This window comes from Halichoerus grypus, chromosome 7 (assembly GCF_964656455.1).
Source record: "Halichoerus grypus chromosome 7, mHalGry1.hap1.1, whole genome shotgun sequence".
In the NCBI taxonomy this organism is placed as follows: domain Eukaryota; kingdom Metazoa; phylum Chordata; class Mammalia; order Carnivora; family Phocidae; genus Halichoerus; species Halichoerus grypus.
In genome coordinates this window covers 86,875,129-86,888,931 of record NC_135718.1, presented here as the reverse complement: position 1 = coordinate 86,888,931, position 13,803 = coordinate 86,875,129, and the positions used below count along the sequence as shown (strand labels likewise).

Below are 13,803 nucleotides of genomic sequence, written 5' to 3'. Positions count from 1 at the left end.
CTTCGTGGTGGTTCTGTGCTGAGGGAAACGTAGCTGCAGGGGCTGGGGGTCCCCGCCACAGATGGGCCAAGCTGGCCGTGACATTGGGTGCCCCAGAACTCAAGAGGGCCTCTCTGACCCTCCCCGGCAGTCGCAGACCTGGCCCAGGGGAGTGCGGGGAGGTGTGGCTGGGTGCGTGGCTGGGAGTGGAACTGCGGGGTCAGAGCAGGTGCCTGTGTTCAGCTCCGTAGATACCGGCCCACGGCAGAGCCAGAGGTCGAGGCTGCTGCCTGCCGCTATCCCCCGAGGGGGTGCAGCCGGGACACCCCACCGCGTTGACTTCTTTTTTTGATTGAAGTAAAGCACAGACAAGGCACATACCCGTACAGCTCACTGACTCAGCACGCTGAACCCACTTGACCAGCACCCAGCTCGGGAAATGACATCAGCATGACTGTAGAAGCCCCCTCGTGCCCCCTCCCAGCCACTGTCTGCGCCCGTGGCCAGCCCTGTCCTGACGTCTGACCTCATTTGTGCTCCATGTAAGTGCAATGGTGCTTTTCCGGGTCTGGTTTCTTTCCCTCAGTATTCTGTGTGTGATGGCGCAGTCCCCAGCTCGACTTTCACAGGCAGCCACACCCAGAATGTTCTGGCACGTGTCTGCCGAACCCGCAGTTGCTTCTCCGGGTGTCTGGCCCAGGGTCACCTTCAGGGGCAGCTCGGCCCGTCCCTGTCCTGCGGGGCTGTCCTGTGTGTCACTCCCTCCAGCAGAGGGGAGGAGCCAGGTCCAGCTGGTTTGCAAATGCAAGAGGCTCAACGCGGCCCCTGGGCCCGAGGGCGGCCCCGTGCCAAGTTCTCTCAGGGCCTCGGCGGCAGGTGAGAAGGTGATGATGCCAGGGGCCAAATTCTGGGAGGCAGCCCCGTCCCGATGCTGGAGCCTGCCAGCCTCGTCCACCTGGAAGACCGGAAGACAGAGAAGAGTTGATGAGGTGCCTCTGAAACACGGCCCCTGCCCTTGCATGTGCGTGTGCATGCGTGTGTGCAGCAGCGGGGTCGGGGACCCTGATGAGCCACATCCACCGACATTACAGAGCTGATGACATATGGGTGCTGCCCGCAGGAGATTCCTGGCGCCCAGCTGCCAGCCGGGCTGGGGGTGGGCTGGGAGATAAAAGCACCTGTGGAGGCGTGGCAAGAGGTGGTGTCTGGGGCGGTGGGAGAGAGTGGGGGAGCACGCACACTTTCCCCCGAAACCCCAGCATGGGTCACACCAGACTGGCTGCTGCAGAGGGTCAGAGGTCCCCAGGAGAGAGATCGATTCTGATGTGTAAGAGGGTATCTTGAGTTTCTAGGGTGGCAAGGTTTGCAGAAGGTATACAAACGTGCGGCCGGCCCACAGCGGTGTCTGGCTGGACGTGTGTGCACACACCTAGGCCCTGCCTGGAAAAGGTATATAACCAGTTGAAATGGGTTTGCAGTGTTGAGAGGGAAAGCAGAAAGGACTGGCCCCTTGGGGAGAGCAGGGCCCTCACTTCTGAGCGATGGCGGCAGGGGCCCTGGGTGGGCTGCTGGGCCATCAGTAGAGGCACTGCTCCCCTCCCACTGTGGGGACAGGAAATGCAAGCCATTGGTGCCGCGCTCCCGAGTCCTGTTAGGTGGGCCTGGCGGCCAACAACCCAGCAGGACCCCGGGCGCCGTCAGAGCACCTCGGCTTCTCCCGTGGGTGCTCCCAGCCAGAGCGGCCTCCCGTTCCCCCTGCTGGGGAGCCACCTGCCGCACCCCCGCCGTCAGGAGCAGAGCCAGCAGCAGGGGCTGGCGGAGGCCGCCTTGGTCCCCCGGGGGGCCCTTCGGGCTCACCAGGCCACAGCACGTGGTACTGGGTCTAAGTTCTGGTCTCCTGCTGTAGGATTGTTTCAGCCCGGGAGCGGTAAGCCCCCAGCCAGAAGGGTCCTGGTTGGTTAACACGTCCTCCTCTCCCAGCGGCCTCTCGCGGTCTCTGCGCTGGACGGTTGGCCCTCGCCCCCTGACCCCCCGGGGCTGCCGGGTGCATCTCTGGAGCCCAGCACCTGCGTGCACCTGCCACCTGCAGCACCTCCAGCTCCAGGCTACCACGCCCTCAGCCCGGGCTGCTGTGGCTCATCCGTTGGCCCACCTCACCTGGGACTGCACGAGCCCCTCCCCGCTCCTCTGGCTCCCATCCTGCCCCAGTCGGGCCAGGAGCTCCCTGCCTCCCGGCGCACCCTAACGTGGCCGCCCTGCCCTTTCTCCCCCCTCGCCTGCATCCAGGCCATAGCGGCAGCTTCTGCATGCGGCTCAGAGCATGTCCCTCCCGCTCCCTGCTGTACCCAAAACCGAGTCTGCATCCCTTACGAGGCCTTCCAGGGTCTAGTGCCATCCTCTAGGCTGGGAGGCGGGAGCGCAGCAGAGACCATGCATTGCCATTCGATAAGCACCAAACAAAGGCAGCAAAGTAGAAATAGGTAAGTGGGACATCAAATTAGAAAGCTTCTGCACAGCAAAGGAGACAACGAAATGAAAAGGCAATCTGCAGAATGGGCGAAAATATTTGTAAATCATATATCTGATAAAGGGCTAATAATCCAAAATATATAAAGAACTCACACAACTCTATAGCAAAAAAATCTGATTTAAAAATGAGCAGAGGGGGCACCTGGGTGGCTCAGTCGGTAAAGCGTCTGCCTTCGGCTCAGGTCATGATCCCAGGGTCCTGGGATCGAGTCCCACATCGGGCTCCCTGCTCAGCGGGGAGCCTACTTCTCCCTCTCCCTCTGCAGTTCCCCCTGCTTGTGCGCTCTCTCACTCTGTCTCTCAAATAAATAAATAAAATCTTTAAAAAAAATAATGAGCAGAGGATCAGAATAGACATTTCTCCAAAGAAGACATCCAGATGGCCAACAGGCACATGAAAAGATGCTCAATATCACTCATCATCAGGGAAATGCAAATCAAAACCACAATGAGATACGGACTCACACCTCTCAGAATGGCTAAAATCAGCAACACAAGAAACAACAGGTGTCAGCGAGGATACGGAAAAAGGGGAACCCTCGTGCACTGTTGGTGGGAATGCAAGCTGGGGCAGCCACTGTGGAAAACTGTGAAGTTTCCTCAAAAAGTTAAAAGTAGAGCTACCCTGTGATCCAATAATGGCACTTGGGGATATTTCTCGGAGGAAAGTGAAAACACTGCTTCGAAAATCTACCTGCACCCCATGTTCACTGTGGCTTTATTTACAACAGCCAAGACATGGAAGCAACCTGTGTCTATGGACAGATGAACGGAGAAAACATGATTTCATTTATGATCACGGAATACTATCCGGCCATGAGAAAGAATGGAACTCGCCATTTGCAGCAACGTGGCTGGACCTGAGGGCATCGTGCTAAGTGAAGTCGGTCAGAGGAAGACAAATACCATTTGACCTCACTTGTTTGTGGGACTTAAAAAACAAAACCCAAGCTCAGAGGCTCAGAGAAGAGATTGGTGGTCGCTAGAGACGGGGTGGAGGTGAAATGGATAAAGAGTGTCAAAAAGGACCCCAGAAAAGCCTTCCCCCCTCCCTTCTTTCCTGATGACAGGACCCCATTTTGTTCAGGTCTCAGTTAAGTTCGCTTGGTGTCAGAAGTGGAGGTCCGGACCTGGTCTGAGGGGGGCCAGTGGGCCAGTTCTCGACAATGAGGTGTAAGAGGACACCTGTTGGAAGCTCTTGGATTGAAGAAAGACAAATGAGAAACGTTCTACCCTGCCCAGCCCCTCATTTCTCTTGACCATGAGGTGAGTGTGTGATCTCCGAGCAATGGCAGCCATCTTGTAGTCATGAGGGGAAGGTCAAGAGACTCTCAGAGACCTCGGATCTGATGTTACTGAGTCACTGAACTAATCAGCAACCACCTTCCTCCATACTTAAAGGAAAAATAACTCCTGATGTATTCAAGCCACTGCTAGTCAGAGTTTCTAGTTCCTAACAGACAGGAGCAAGGCACTGGGGGGGGGGGGGGGTGCAAAGGAAGGCCTGGGGGATGAGGGAGACTTTGTGGCCGAGGTGGCATTTGAGATCAACCTTGGAGGGTAGATGTGTGAAGGGTGTCCCAGGCTGGGAGAACTGAGGAGCAAGGGCATAGAAGCTACAGAAGGCTTCTGAGTTTGGGTGATTCATGTGAAGACTGGAGCACAGATGAGAATTTCACCTCCTTGGGGCAGATACCAAGGAGTGTCTGGGAAGAGTATGTTTCGTAAGAAACTGCCAAACTGTCTTCCAAAGTGGCTGCACCATTTTGCATCCCCACCAGCAAGGGGGTGCTCACCAGCATTGGGTATTGCCGATGGATTCCCACCATTCTAACCGATGTGTTGGTAAGTGGCCATTTTGACACCAGGATACTCAAAATGCTCTAAAACACAAATTGTCAGGGGCACCTGGGTGGCTCAGTCGTTAAGTGTCTGCCTTCGGTTCAGGTCATGATCCCAGGGTCCTGGGATCGAGCCCCACATCGGGCTCCCTGCTCAGCGGGAAGCCTGCTTCTCTCTCTCCCACTCCCCCTGCTTGTGTTCCCTCTCTCACTGTGTCTCTCTCTGTCAAAGAAATAAATAAAATCTTTTAAAAAAAAAATTGTCAAATATTCTCTTTTTCCAAAATGAAAATAATTGTTTCTTATTCTGATTAGAAAAGTAACAAGTTAGCATTGCAGGATAAGACAACACTAAAATTATAACATATATATATAAATATGTATTTATAAAATATATAATTATATATAAAATATAAGCTATAATAAATATATAAATTATATAATTAAAATATATAATTATAATGCATATATAAAAAATATATATTTATAAAGTATACAAAATATATAAAAAATATATACATTTTTTTTTTGAATTTCAGTTCTACCCCCCAGAGGTGACTATTGGTAAGGTACTTGCTACATACTCTTCCCAGATCATATTCTGTTGCTGTTTTATTACCTTTAAAAAAAAACTTACTAATATAATGTGGGCTAGTTTCTACATGTACAAATATAGACCCACATCCTCTTGTTTAATTGTGAAACATTTTGTTTTTAGGATCCTGGATAGTTACTTAATCAACTTACTGTTGATGGCCATTGGATGATCTGGTGTCCCACTGTTATAGCAGTTCACCCCTATGGAATCAGTCAGGATTATAGAAACACACGTTAAACTTACTGAATCAAACCAGAGAAATTGTTGCTTATGCCAATGAAAGACTAAGGGAGTTCTCTGGCTTGGGGCATAAGTGGCTCTAAGACTTTATTCTGTGCTTTAGATTCTCAGGCTGGCCGTCTCCCTCATGGTGACAAGGTGGCTGCCAGAAGCCTAAGGGACAACGATCTTCTCAGAAGAAAAAGCAAGCTTTTTTTTTTTTTTTTTTTTTAAATCAGTTCCTACAAAATCTCCTGAATATAATCTCATTTATGCTGATTGACCTGGCTTGGCCATGTGCCCAACCCTGAGGCGATCATTGTGGCCAGGAGGGAAAACACAATGTCCTCATGAACATCTTTATGTGCACAAGACACTTCCACCGCATACAGTTGTTTCCAAGGACGGTCTCCAAAGAGGATATGTTGACTCAGTACATTTGCACACGTACCATTTTCCTCCATATGCCCAAAGAACTTGTCTCTGCCAATGCAGAGAGTGAGGATGATATTGTGTTGCTCTTTGGATTAGGATCCTGCATTAGTCAGGGTTCTCCAGAGAAATAGAGCCAACTGGATGTGTGTATATACACATATACTATAGGGAATATCATATGTTGGTATATCATGTGATTACAGAGGCTGTAGTCAGCAAGCTGGAGACCCAGGAGGGGTGATGATACAGTTCTGGTCTGAAGGCCAGCAGGCTCAGGACCCAAGAAGGGCTGATGTTTCAGTTCAAGTCTGAAGACAGGAAAAAACTGAAGTCCCAGCTCAGAAGCAGTCAAGCAGGAGGATTTCCCTCTTGCTCTGGGGACCTCAGCCTTTTTGTTCTGTTCAGGCCTTCAACTGATTGGGTGGAGCCCACCCACATTGGGAAGACAATCTGCTTTACTCAGTCTATTGATTTAAATGTTAATCTCATGCAGAAACGCCCTCACAGACGCAACCAGAAAAATATTCGACCAAATATCTGGGCACCCATGGCCTAGTCAATTTGACACGTAAAATTAACTGTCAGAGAGATGTCCTCCTGATTTTCCCTTGGTGCCAGTCCTGGAGGACACTTTGGAAACGGGACTTTTTCTCTACTCTGATCCAGCTCGAAATGCTGTCCCTTGGCTTCATCCCCCACTAGGAGGAAGGGGGACTGTGTAAGCATTTGTGCCCTTCCCCACCCTGACCAGAAAGAGGTTTTGCCCCATTTCGTTGGCAAGAGGAAGAGGTGGTGTTCAAACATCTGCTTCCGTGTCCCGTGGGTCATTCCCCAGACCCTTTGCTTTCCCAGCTCTGCCGAACTGTGCTTCTCCACAGAGGGGACCCCGTCCCCGGAGCTCTCAGGCCCGTGGGCGCCCGCTGCAGGCTAGCGGGAACAGGATGGGGGGCAGTGAGGACCAGCAGCGCGAGACACCGGAGGCCAGGTGAGCGGAGAAGACTGGGCCGGACTCAGCTCTGTCATGTTCTTGGCCGCGGCCGGCTCCGGGTTGGTTCCATTTAGTAAAGGTGCGTCCCTCCCAGGAACACCGTCCCCACACCTGCTCATCGGCCACAGCCGCTGAGGTTGGGATGCGCATCCGGGCGTGGGGCGCCGACACACTCGGCCTTCCAGTAGGGCAGGTGAGGCGCGGGGCAGGGGCGGCCAGCGGGCCGGGGCCGGCTCTGCGGGTGGCAGGTGCAGCGAGGGACCCACCCCGGCCTGGCCTCGGCCTGCGGGCCTGGGCGGCGGTGCTCGGGTGCCCCGTGGCGGCCGCTGGCCGTTCTCGTCACTCCTCCTTCTGACCGCGCCTTGCGCTGGGCAGGTGCTATACTCGCCCCATTTGACAGTTAAGGAAACTGAGGCTAAGGTGTGCATGGTGGCAGTGACTGAGATGGACGTGCAGCTGGCTCTTTGCACGGTCAGCACCGAGTCCAGGAGAGCTGACCTCAAGGTGTGTCCACGAGAAGGTGTGTGTGGAGCCGTCGTGGGCCCAGCTGACCTGACCCCTCCCGGGAGCGGTGCCGAGCCCTGGGTACCCCACTTTGGGGAAGCCACCAGCAAATGGCACGTCCGGACTGAGTGGCCAGGGCGGGGGAGGACTTGGGGGCAGGAGGGCCACAAGGAGGAGGGTCGGGGCTCCCGGCTTCCGAGGCCACAGTGTCCCTGTGGTTGGGGACAGACTGTGGGAGCGAATCTCCCCTGAGCACGTGACCACAGAGCTGCAGGCCGGTGGGGGGAGGACGAGGCGAGCGTGGAGGCATGTCCCCCACCCCCGGCTGAGGAGGGACAGCGTCCTGACCCCAGCAGGGGAAGAGGGGGGCAGTGCTGGGCAGGCGGGGGCAGGTGCCTGGGAGACCTTGGTTTGGCTTGCTTGCTGCTCCCCTGCGTCTCTTCAGGTGTTTTGATTGTAGTGGACGCCTCTCCGCTGGGTGGACACTGAGGCCACCAGGGGTGGGGAGCCCCATTCCTGCTCCTGGCACCCTGCCTGCTGGGTGCTGGGCGGTCACACTCCCCTCGTGGAAACCGAGGCACGGGCTTTGGAGAGGGAGCCTGGGCTTAGGTGCTCCAGGAGGCCGGGGTGAGGGCAGCAGGGCCGGGGGAGGAAAAGGGAGACAGCGGGGTGAGTGGGAGGAGCCAACGCTGCCGCCCAGAGGGGCCCACGCGGGTGGACGTGGCCAGGCTCTCCAACCTTGCCTCCTTCTGTCACTGGCTGGAGGGGCCAACAAGATGACCTTGACCAGGGCTCCAAAGCTGAGGCCAACCCTCCCTCAGGGTAGCCATCAGCTGACCCCCCTCCCGGTGCCAGGCAGCACCCTTCTTGAGAGGCTGGTGTCCGGTTGGTCACAGTGGCCTGGCCGGACCCCAGCCAGGGGTGGAGCAGGGCCTGAAGCCAGGTCTGGGCCCCACAGCCCAGGGCTCCCCTGAGAGGCCGCCCTAGCACGGGGTCTGCCCCAGGGAGGGGGCCGTAGGCTGCACGGCCCTCCCGCGGCCCCCCCACAGTCACCCAGTGCAGAGGGGTGGTCTCCCAGCCGTCCGGGCCTGGACCCCAGTAAAGACTGGGCGGAGGACTCAGGCAGTCCTGTCCATCTCGTCTGGCGTCCAGCAGAGCCGTCTTGAGGAGGAGCCTCTGTGTGACGGGCAGGGGGCAGCTCAGAGAGGAGGAGGCAGGGTGGGAAGGCCACTGCCTTCGTCAGGGTGACAGTGTTGGACCTGAGCCTCTCACTCACCTCCAGCCTGTCCTTGCCTGCAGCTCAGGCCCAGTGTGCTGGCCGCAGGGTCGCTCTGCCCGCTGGTGTCCGTCCCCTTTCCCTGCTGTGCCCGCAGAAGGGCCGGATGCAAGCTTGGGGGTGCTGGAGCCTCCCCTCAGGATGCCCGGGCACTCCGGCCAGGCACAGAGCTCCAGGGCTGCCGCCCCTCTGCTCCCATCCCCACTTTCCCCTGGCTCGGGGGTCCCGAGGCGGACCCAAGGTGACAGTCACTCAAACCTGGCATTTCTCTCCTTAAAAACCACTGAAAAGAAGCCAAGTCTGGTCCTGTGTTGGTCCATTTCCATGCGGTCGCAAAGCAGCTCAGCCTGGGGGCTTTGGTGGGGGCTTTTTCCCAGCTCTGGAGGTGGAGGGGGCCCCCCTCTCATGACTACTCACCTCCCAGAGGCCTTCTCATGGCATCACGGTGGGAGGTGGGATTCACCTATGAATTTGGGGGGGCAGACATTCTGTCCGGAGCAGCTCCGTGTCATGCTCACCCTTGAAGCCCCAACTCGGTTGCTGGGGGCGGGGGGGCGGGTGGATGTCTCTCTGATTTTTCACTCCGGCTTCTGGAATGGCCCCCACTGCTGCAGGTCTTGGGGAGGCTTGTACCCACACCACCCTCCAACCCGACCCTGGGAAGGGCTCGTGGGACCAGGGCCCCCATCTGCAGAGTAGATGGCAGGAGCCACCCCAGGTGACCCAGCACTGCCTCTGACAGCTGGTTGGGACACGGGAGCTCCCGAGCTGGTGTCGAAAACGCCCGCCGCCGAGCTGACCGCCCCCAGCCTGCGGATTACCTCCTTCCTCTGAGCACGGCTGGCTGGGGCGGGCGGGGAGCTCGGCAAGGGCGAGCACCTGCTGTGTGTGCTGCGCGGGGTGCCGCGAACACACGGAGACGTGCTGCACAGCGTTGCCTGGGCGAGCGCGGCCTCCCCGTCCGTCCATCCCCAGAGCACAGACCAGCCCCGCAGACAGGCGAGCGCATCTTCCAGCTACATCAAGTCCCACTGCTTTCCTTTGGCGACGCAGCCGGACGGTCTTGTTCTGGGCTCCCAGGGAGCTTTTTGCAGCCAGTCCCCAAATGCCTCAGCAAGGCACCCGCACCCGGAGGCCAGCCTGGGGCCGGGTCCCCCCCACCCCCGGGTAGCACCAGCGGCTGCTTTCTTCCCGAGCCAAGGCGAGCCTGCTCCTCAGACAAGAGTAAAGGGACCCAAGAAGCCCAGGGTGTCCTGCGGTTCCCTGCCGACGTGTCCTTGTGGAGGCTCCCAGCTGAGTAAACGGAGGGATGGGGGGGTGCCCGGACAGAGGGCACAGCCCGCAGGGGTCCTGGTTCGCCAGCCGAGTCTGCGTAACAGAGCACCCTGGTGGGGTGTCTGAACCCACAGAAACGTGCCACGTCTCAGTCTGGGGGCTGGAAGGCCGAGATCAAAGTGTGGGCAGCTTGGCTCCTACTGAGACCTCTCTCGGTGACCTGTAGACGGCCGTCCTCCGTCTGCGTCTTCCTGGTCCTCCCTGCCTCCGTTTCTGTGTCCCAGTCCCCGTTCCCACAAGGACATGGCCCACCCCAGTGACCTCGCCGGCCCGGGACGACCTCTTGAGATAGTCTGCGAGGAACGACTCCAGCTCAGCTCGCCTGCCGTGTTCCTTCCCCCTGTGTCTCCTTTCCTCCTCACATGGAGCATCTCACTTCTGACACCGCTGATCCCAGACGTGTGGGCTTTCCCGCCAACAGGCAATGCTGTGCCACCAGGCGCGTGTCCCATGACTGAACTCAGTTCCGACGCTGGCAACCCGGGCATCACGCCTTTCAGGGCTCGGTCCTGCAAGACGGCCCCCCACGTCAGACCCGCAACTTCTGCCAACTTGGCCACAAATCGGGGAGGTCCCACGATCTCTTCCTTGGGGGGGCAGTTAATTTGCTGGACTCGGGGAAGTACTTACTCAGTTGACCGGCTTATTACAGGAGGTGATGACCAGCCAGAGGAAGAGACGTGTGGGGCGAGCTCCAAGCACCACCCTCCCCGCGCCTCCAGAAGCTCCCCGAACCCCCTGCTCTCGGGATTTTATAGAGGCCTCATCACATAGCTGTGACCGGTCACTAAGTCCATTTCCAGCCCCTCTCCCTTCTCCAGAGAGAGGGGCAGGCCTGAAAGTTCCAATCTCCTAATCGTGGCTTGGTCTCCTCATGACCGCCTCCACCTGGGAGCCCGCCCAGAGTCGCCTCATTAGAACAAGACACCCTCCTGTCACCCAGGAAATGGCAAGGGTTCCAGGAGCCCCGCCAGTGTCAGGAGCCGGGGGCAGAGAGACCAACGTCTGTTTGCTATAACCTCGCAGACCCTGTGTCCAAATGAGGTCACTTTCTGGGGTACTGGGGGCTAGGACTTAAGGGAGGACACAAAGCAACCCCAGCTCACCCCAGCTCCGAGTTGCCATAGTTACCGGCATCAAGTGCGGGGAGCTCATGGTCCGGGCAGGGGCCCCGGGTCCCGCATGGAGCAGTTCCCCACGTTGGAACCCTGGCCCAGGCCACAAAGTGCCCGGGGCTGTGCGATCCCCTGGGGACGCGGCAGGATGCCTGAGCGCTTGGGGCAGACGGCGGGCACGGGACCGGGAGATGGGGGAAGAGCGAGCTCAGGTCTGTTCCTGGCCCCGAGGTCCCTCTGCAGGTGCCCAGGCAGCCCCAGACAGTGATTTGCCTTCTTTCAGGTGGGTGGGGGAGGGGGCAGGGCCGGGGGTGGCCGCTGCACCCCGTCTGCCGCCCCTGGAACTCCAACCTGCCAAGGCCCCTCCTGTCTCAGGGAGCTGGGGGTGCAGAGCCCCCCTGCCTCAGGGATTCCCGATTTTGCAAATAAAAATACAGGGCACGCAGTTAAATTTCAGCTTCACATTGCAGTAGAAGGGTTTCCCGGACGGTGCACACAGGACCTGCCTAGACCCACCATGGCCTCTTTCTCTGTCAGAGCAGGGGGTCGGGAAAGACCTCTGAGGAATGTGCGGGCAGAGACCCCCGTGGGGGGAGGTGGGGGAGGCGCGCGCCAATGGGCCATCGAGCTACGGCCTCACGTTCTGGGGTGAGCTCGTTGAAATGCACCTTCCGGGCCCTGCCTCTAGCTGAGTAGGTGTGGGGCGGACACGGGGCTCCTCTCTGAGTCTGCTGTACTCCCTCCTCCTTCTAGAATTTTCTGTGCACGGTCTTGGGCCCAGAGCTAGCAGGGGGGTTGCCTGGTGCAAAGCCCTCCTTCCACTGCCCAGTAACACCTCCAGGGGTCTCAAGGGCCTCATCTGAGGGGCACGCAGCTCTCCTGGGCCACGGCGAGGCGCCTGGTTTTCAGTTCCGTGTGTTTCTGGAAGGAGCCAAGGAGCAGGTGCATGGTTTTGGAGAAGCCCCCCATGCCCCCCGCGGCCGTGCCTTCTCAGTTCAGGGCCTCCCACCCGGACTTCTGGCTCGAGCAGGTCATGGCCCAGGGCCCACGAGGTCATCCCCACCTTCGAGCGCTCGGCCCCCTTACCCTCAGGAAGGGCCAGCAGGTGGAACTCAAGTCCCTTTCTTCTGGTTTGGAAGAACAAGCAGGAGAGAGGAGGCCCAACTCGCACAGTCCGCGGGGCCAGGGAGCTCCTTCCCCTTCTCCCCATGTCCAGGTGGGCTGGCCAGTCCTGGCCTCTGACCCCGAGGAGCCTCTTCTCAGGCCCCACAGGCCTCTGTCCGCGGCAACTCCGTCCCCGGCCTCCTCCGGGCACAGAGCGGAGGGGGCCCCAGCGGCCCCGGGCTGCCCCTGCCCTGTCCCCTCCCGGAGGCTGCACACCGGCCTCCACCCTGACACAGAACCCGGGCAGGAAATGGGCGGCTCTGCAGTCTCAGCAGGTGGTTTGCCGTCCTGGGCCAGGGGGACCTTGACCGTGCTCCCTGCCCCTCCTCCAGCGGCTTCCGGCATCGGGACTCGATGGGAACAGCCTTGCGTGAGGTCGGGGCTTATCTGACTTGGGTGCCCTGGCACCAACCGGGCCTGCAGCCCGCCCCCCGCCCCCCGCCCCGCGCTTGCTGAGGCCGAGGTGAGCGCCAGACAGCCCCAGCGCCGCCCCCAGCAGCTGCCGTGGCCCCGGCCTGTCACTTATGTGCTGGGGCTTGGTTTCCTCGGGGGGGTGGGGGGTATGGTGTAGTTGAGATGAGGAAACGGGTCACCGCGTAGACCGCCCGCCTTCTTCCTGCCTGTCCTCCCTGGTGACTTGTCAGGTGTGTGGGAGCAGGCACGCGCAGGCTGGCCGCCCGGGGCCTGACGGAAGCAGCACAGGAGAGCGGTGGAGAGATTCCTGGCTCTCCAGGTCCTGGCTGTGTGACCTTCAGTGAGTTACTCGACCTCTCTGTGCCTTGCTCCCACATCTGCAGACCGGGGGAACGACAGTAATGCCCACCTCAGGAGGTTGTCGTGAGGACTCAACAGCCCAGGTGGACTTGTCCGCTCAGTGCTTGGCACGTGGCAAGCGCCTAGCAGGGCCTGGACGTGTAAGCGCTCGGATGATGACCCCCGCCTGGGGGAAGGGAGCAGAGCTGAGCGGCCGGGCTCTGCTGGACCCTTGCCGGTGCCCCAGTACCGGGACACTGCGCTGTCTTCAGGTCTTTTCTGCTTGCTCATCCTCTTTCCAGTGAATTGCCATTTTTTGGTAAAAGTCGGGGTCTCCATTACCCGCCTACCCGTGGAACCGCTCTGTGATGCTGAAATGTGAAAGCAGCAAACACCATGTCCCAAATGACACTAATCTGACTTCAAACCTGCACCTCCCGGACGGGGGTCACCCACGTTCGGTTTCTGGGGACCCCTTCCCACTCCATGGGTTCGCGGGGAATCCCAGGCTCTTGGGGGGGAAGGCCTGGGCCATAGTCCTGTGCGGTCACCGCGGCTCCTTCTGTTCCCTGAGCACTGGCCCCCCCAGGGGCTCCGAGATGCCCCTGAGGGGGATCCCCTGTTCTGCTCTCGGCACCAGGAAGCTCTGTGGACTCACCCACAGAGGGGACCCTCGCCGCGTCCCTGGGCAGTCTGGCCTTCCCTCTGGAGGAGCCAAGGCCCAGGCTCGCTCCCGGTGGGGCCCCAGGACCCTGAGGGGATTCCGCTTGGGCCTGGTAGCACCAAGAAGCCGCTCGTGTCCGTCCCGTCCCTGCTTCTGCCTCTGAGAGCCTGGCCGAGGAGCACGAAGGCCTGTGTGTTGTTCTGCGGGTGGGAGAAGGGGACCTTCCTCCCATTCTGCTCCTTACGTGCAGTGAATCTTACAGCCATCCTGCACCGCGCACCACACACGATGCCCGAGTCGTGGGCGGGCCAGGCAGCAACCCGGGCCACGGTCCCCGGCTGCCCGCCCGCCTGCCCGTCTGCGCTGACCCGGGCACCGGAGGATCCTGCCATGACCCCTTCGC

The 13,803-nt window shown here is 59.0% G+C and overlaps 1 protein-coding gene across 1 annotated transcript; it reads right to left on the bottom strand.

The window, feature by feature from the left end:
- Positions 1-396: 396 nt before the first annotated feature.
- LOC144382654 (uncharacterized) lies at positions 397-12,328 on the bottom strand. Its single transcript, XM_078078659.1, has 2 exons — positions 11,906-12,328; positions 397-934 (listed from the first exon to the last, which is right to left on the bottom strand). Exons 1-2 carry the CDS (start codon positions 12,326-12,328, stop codon positions 425-427), a joined length of 933 nt encoding a protein of 310 aa, XP_077934785.1. The 3' UTR covers positions 397-424.
- Between the last annotated feature and the right edge of the window lie 1,475 nt (positions 12,329-13,803).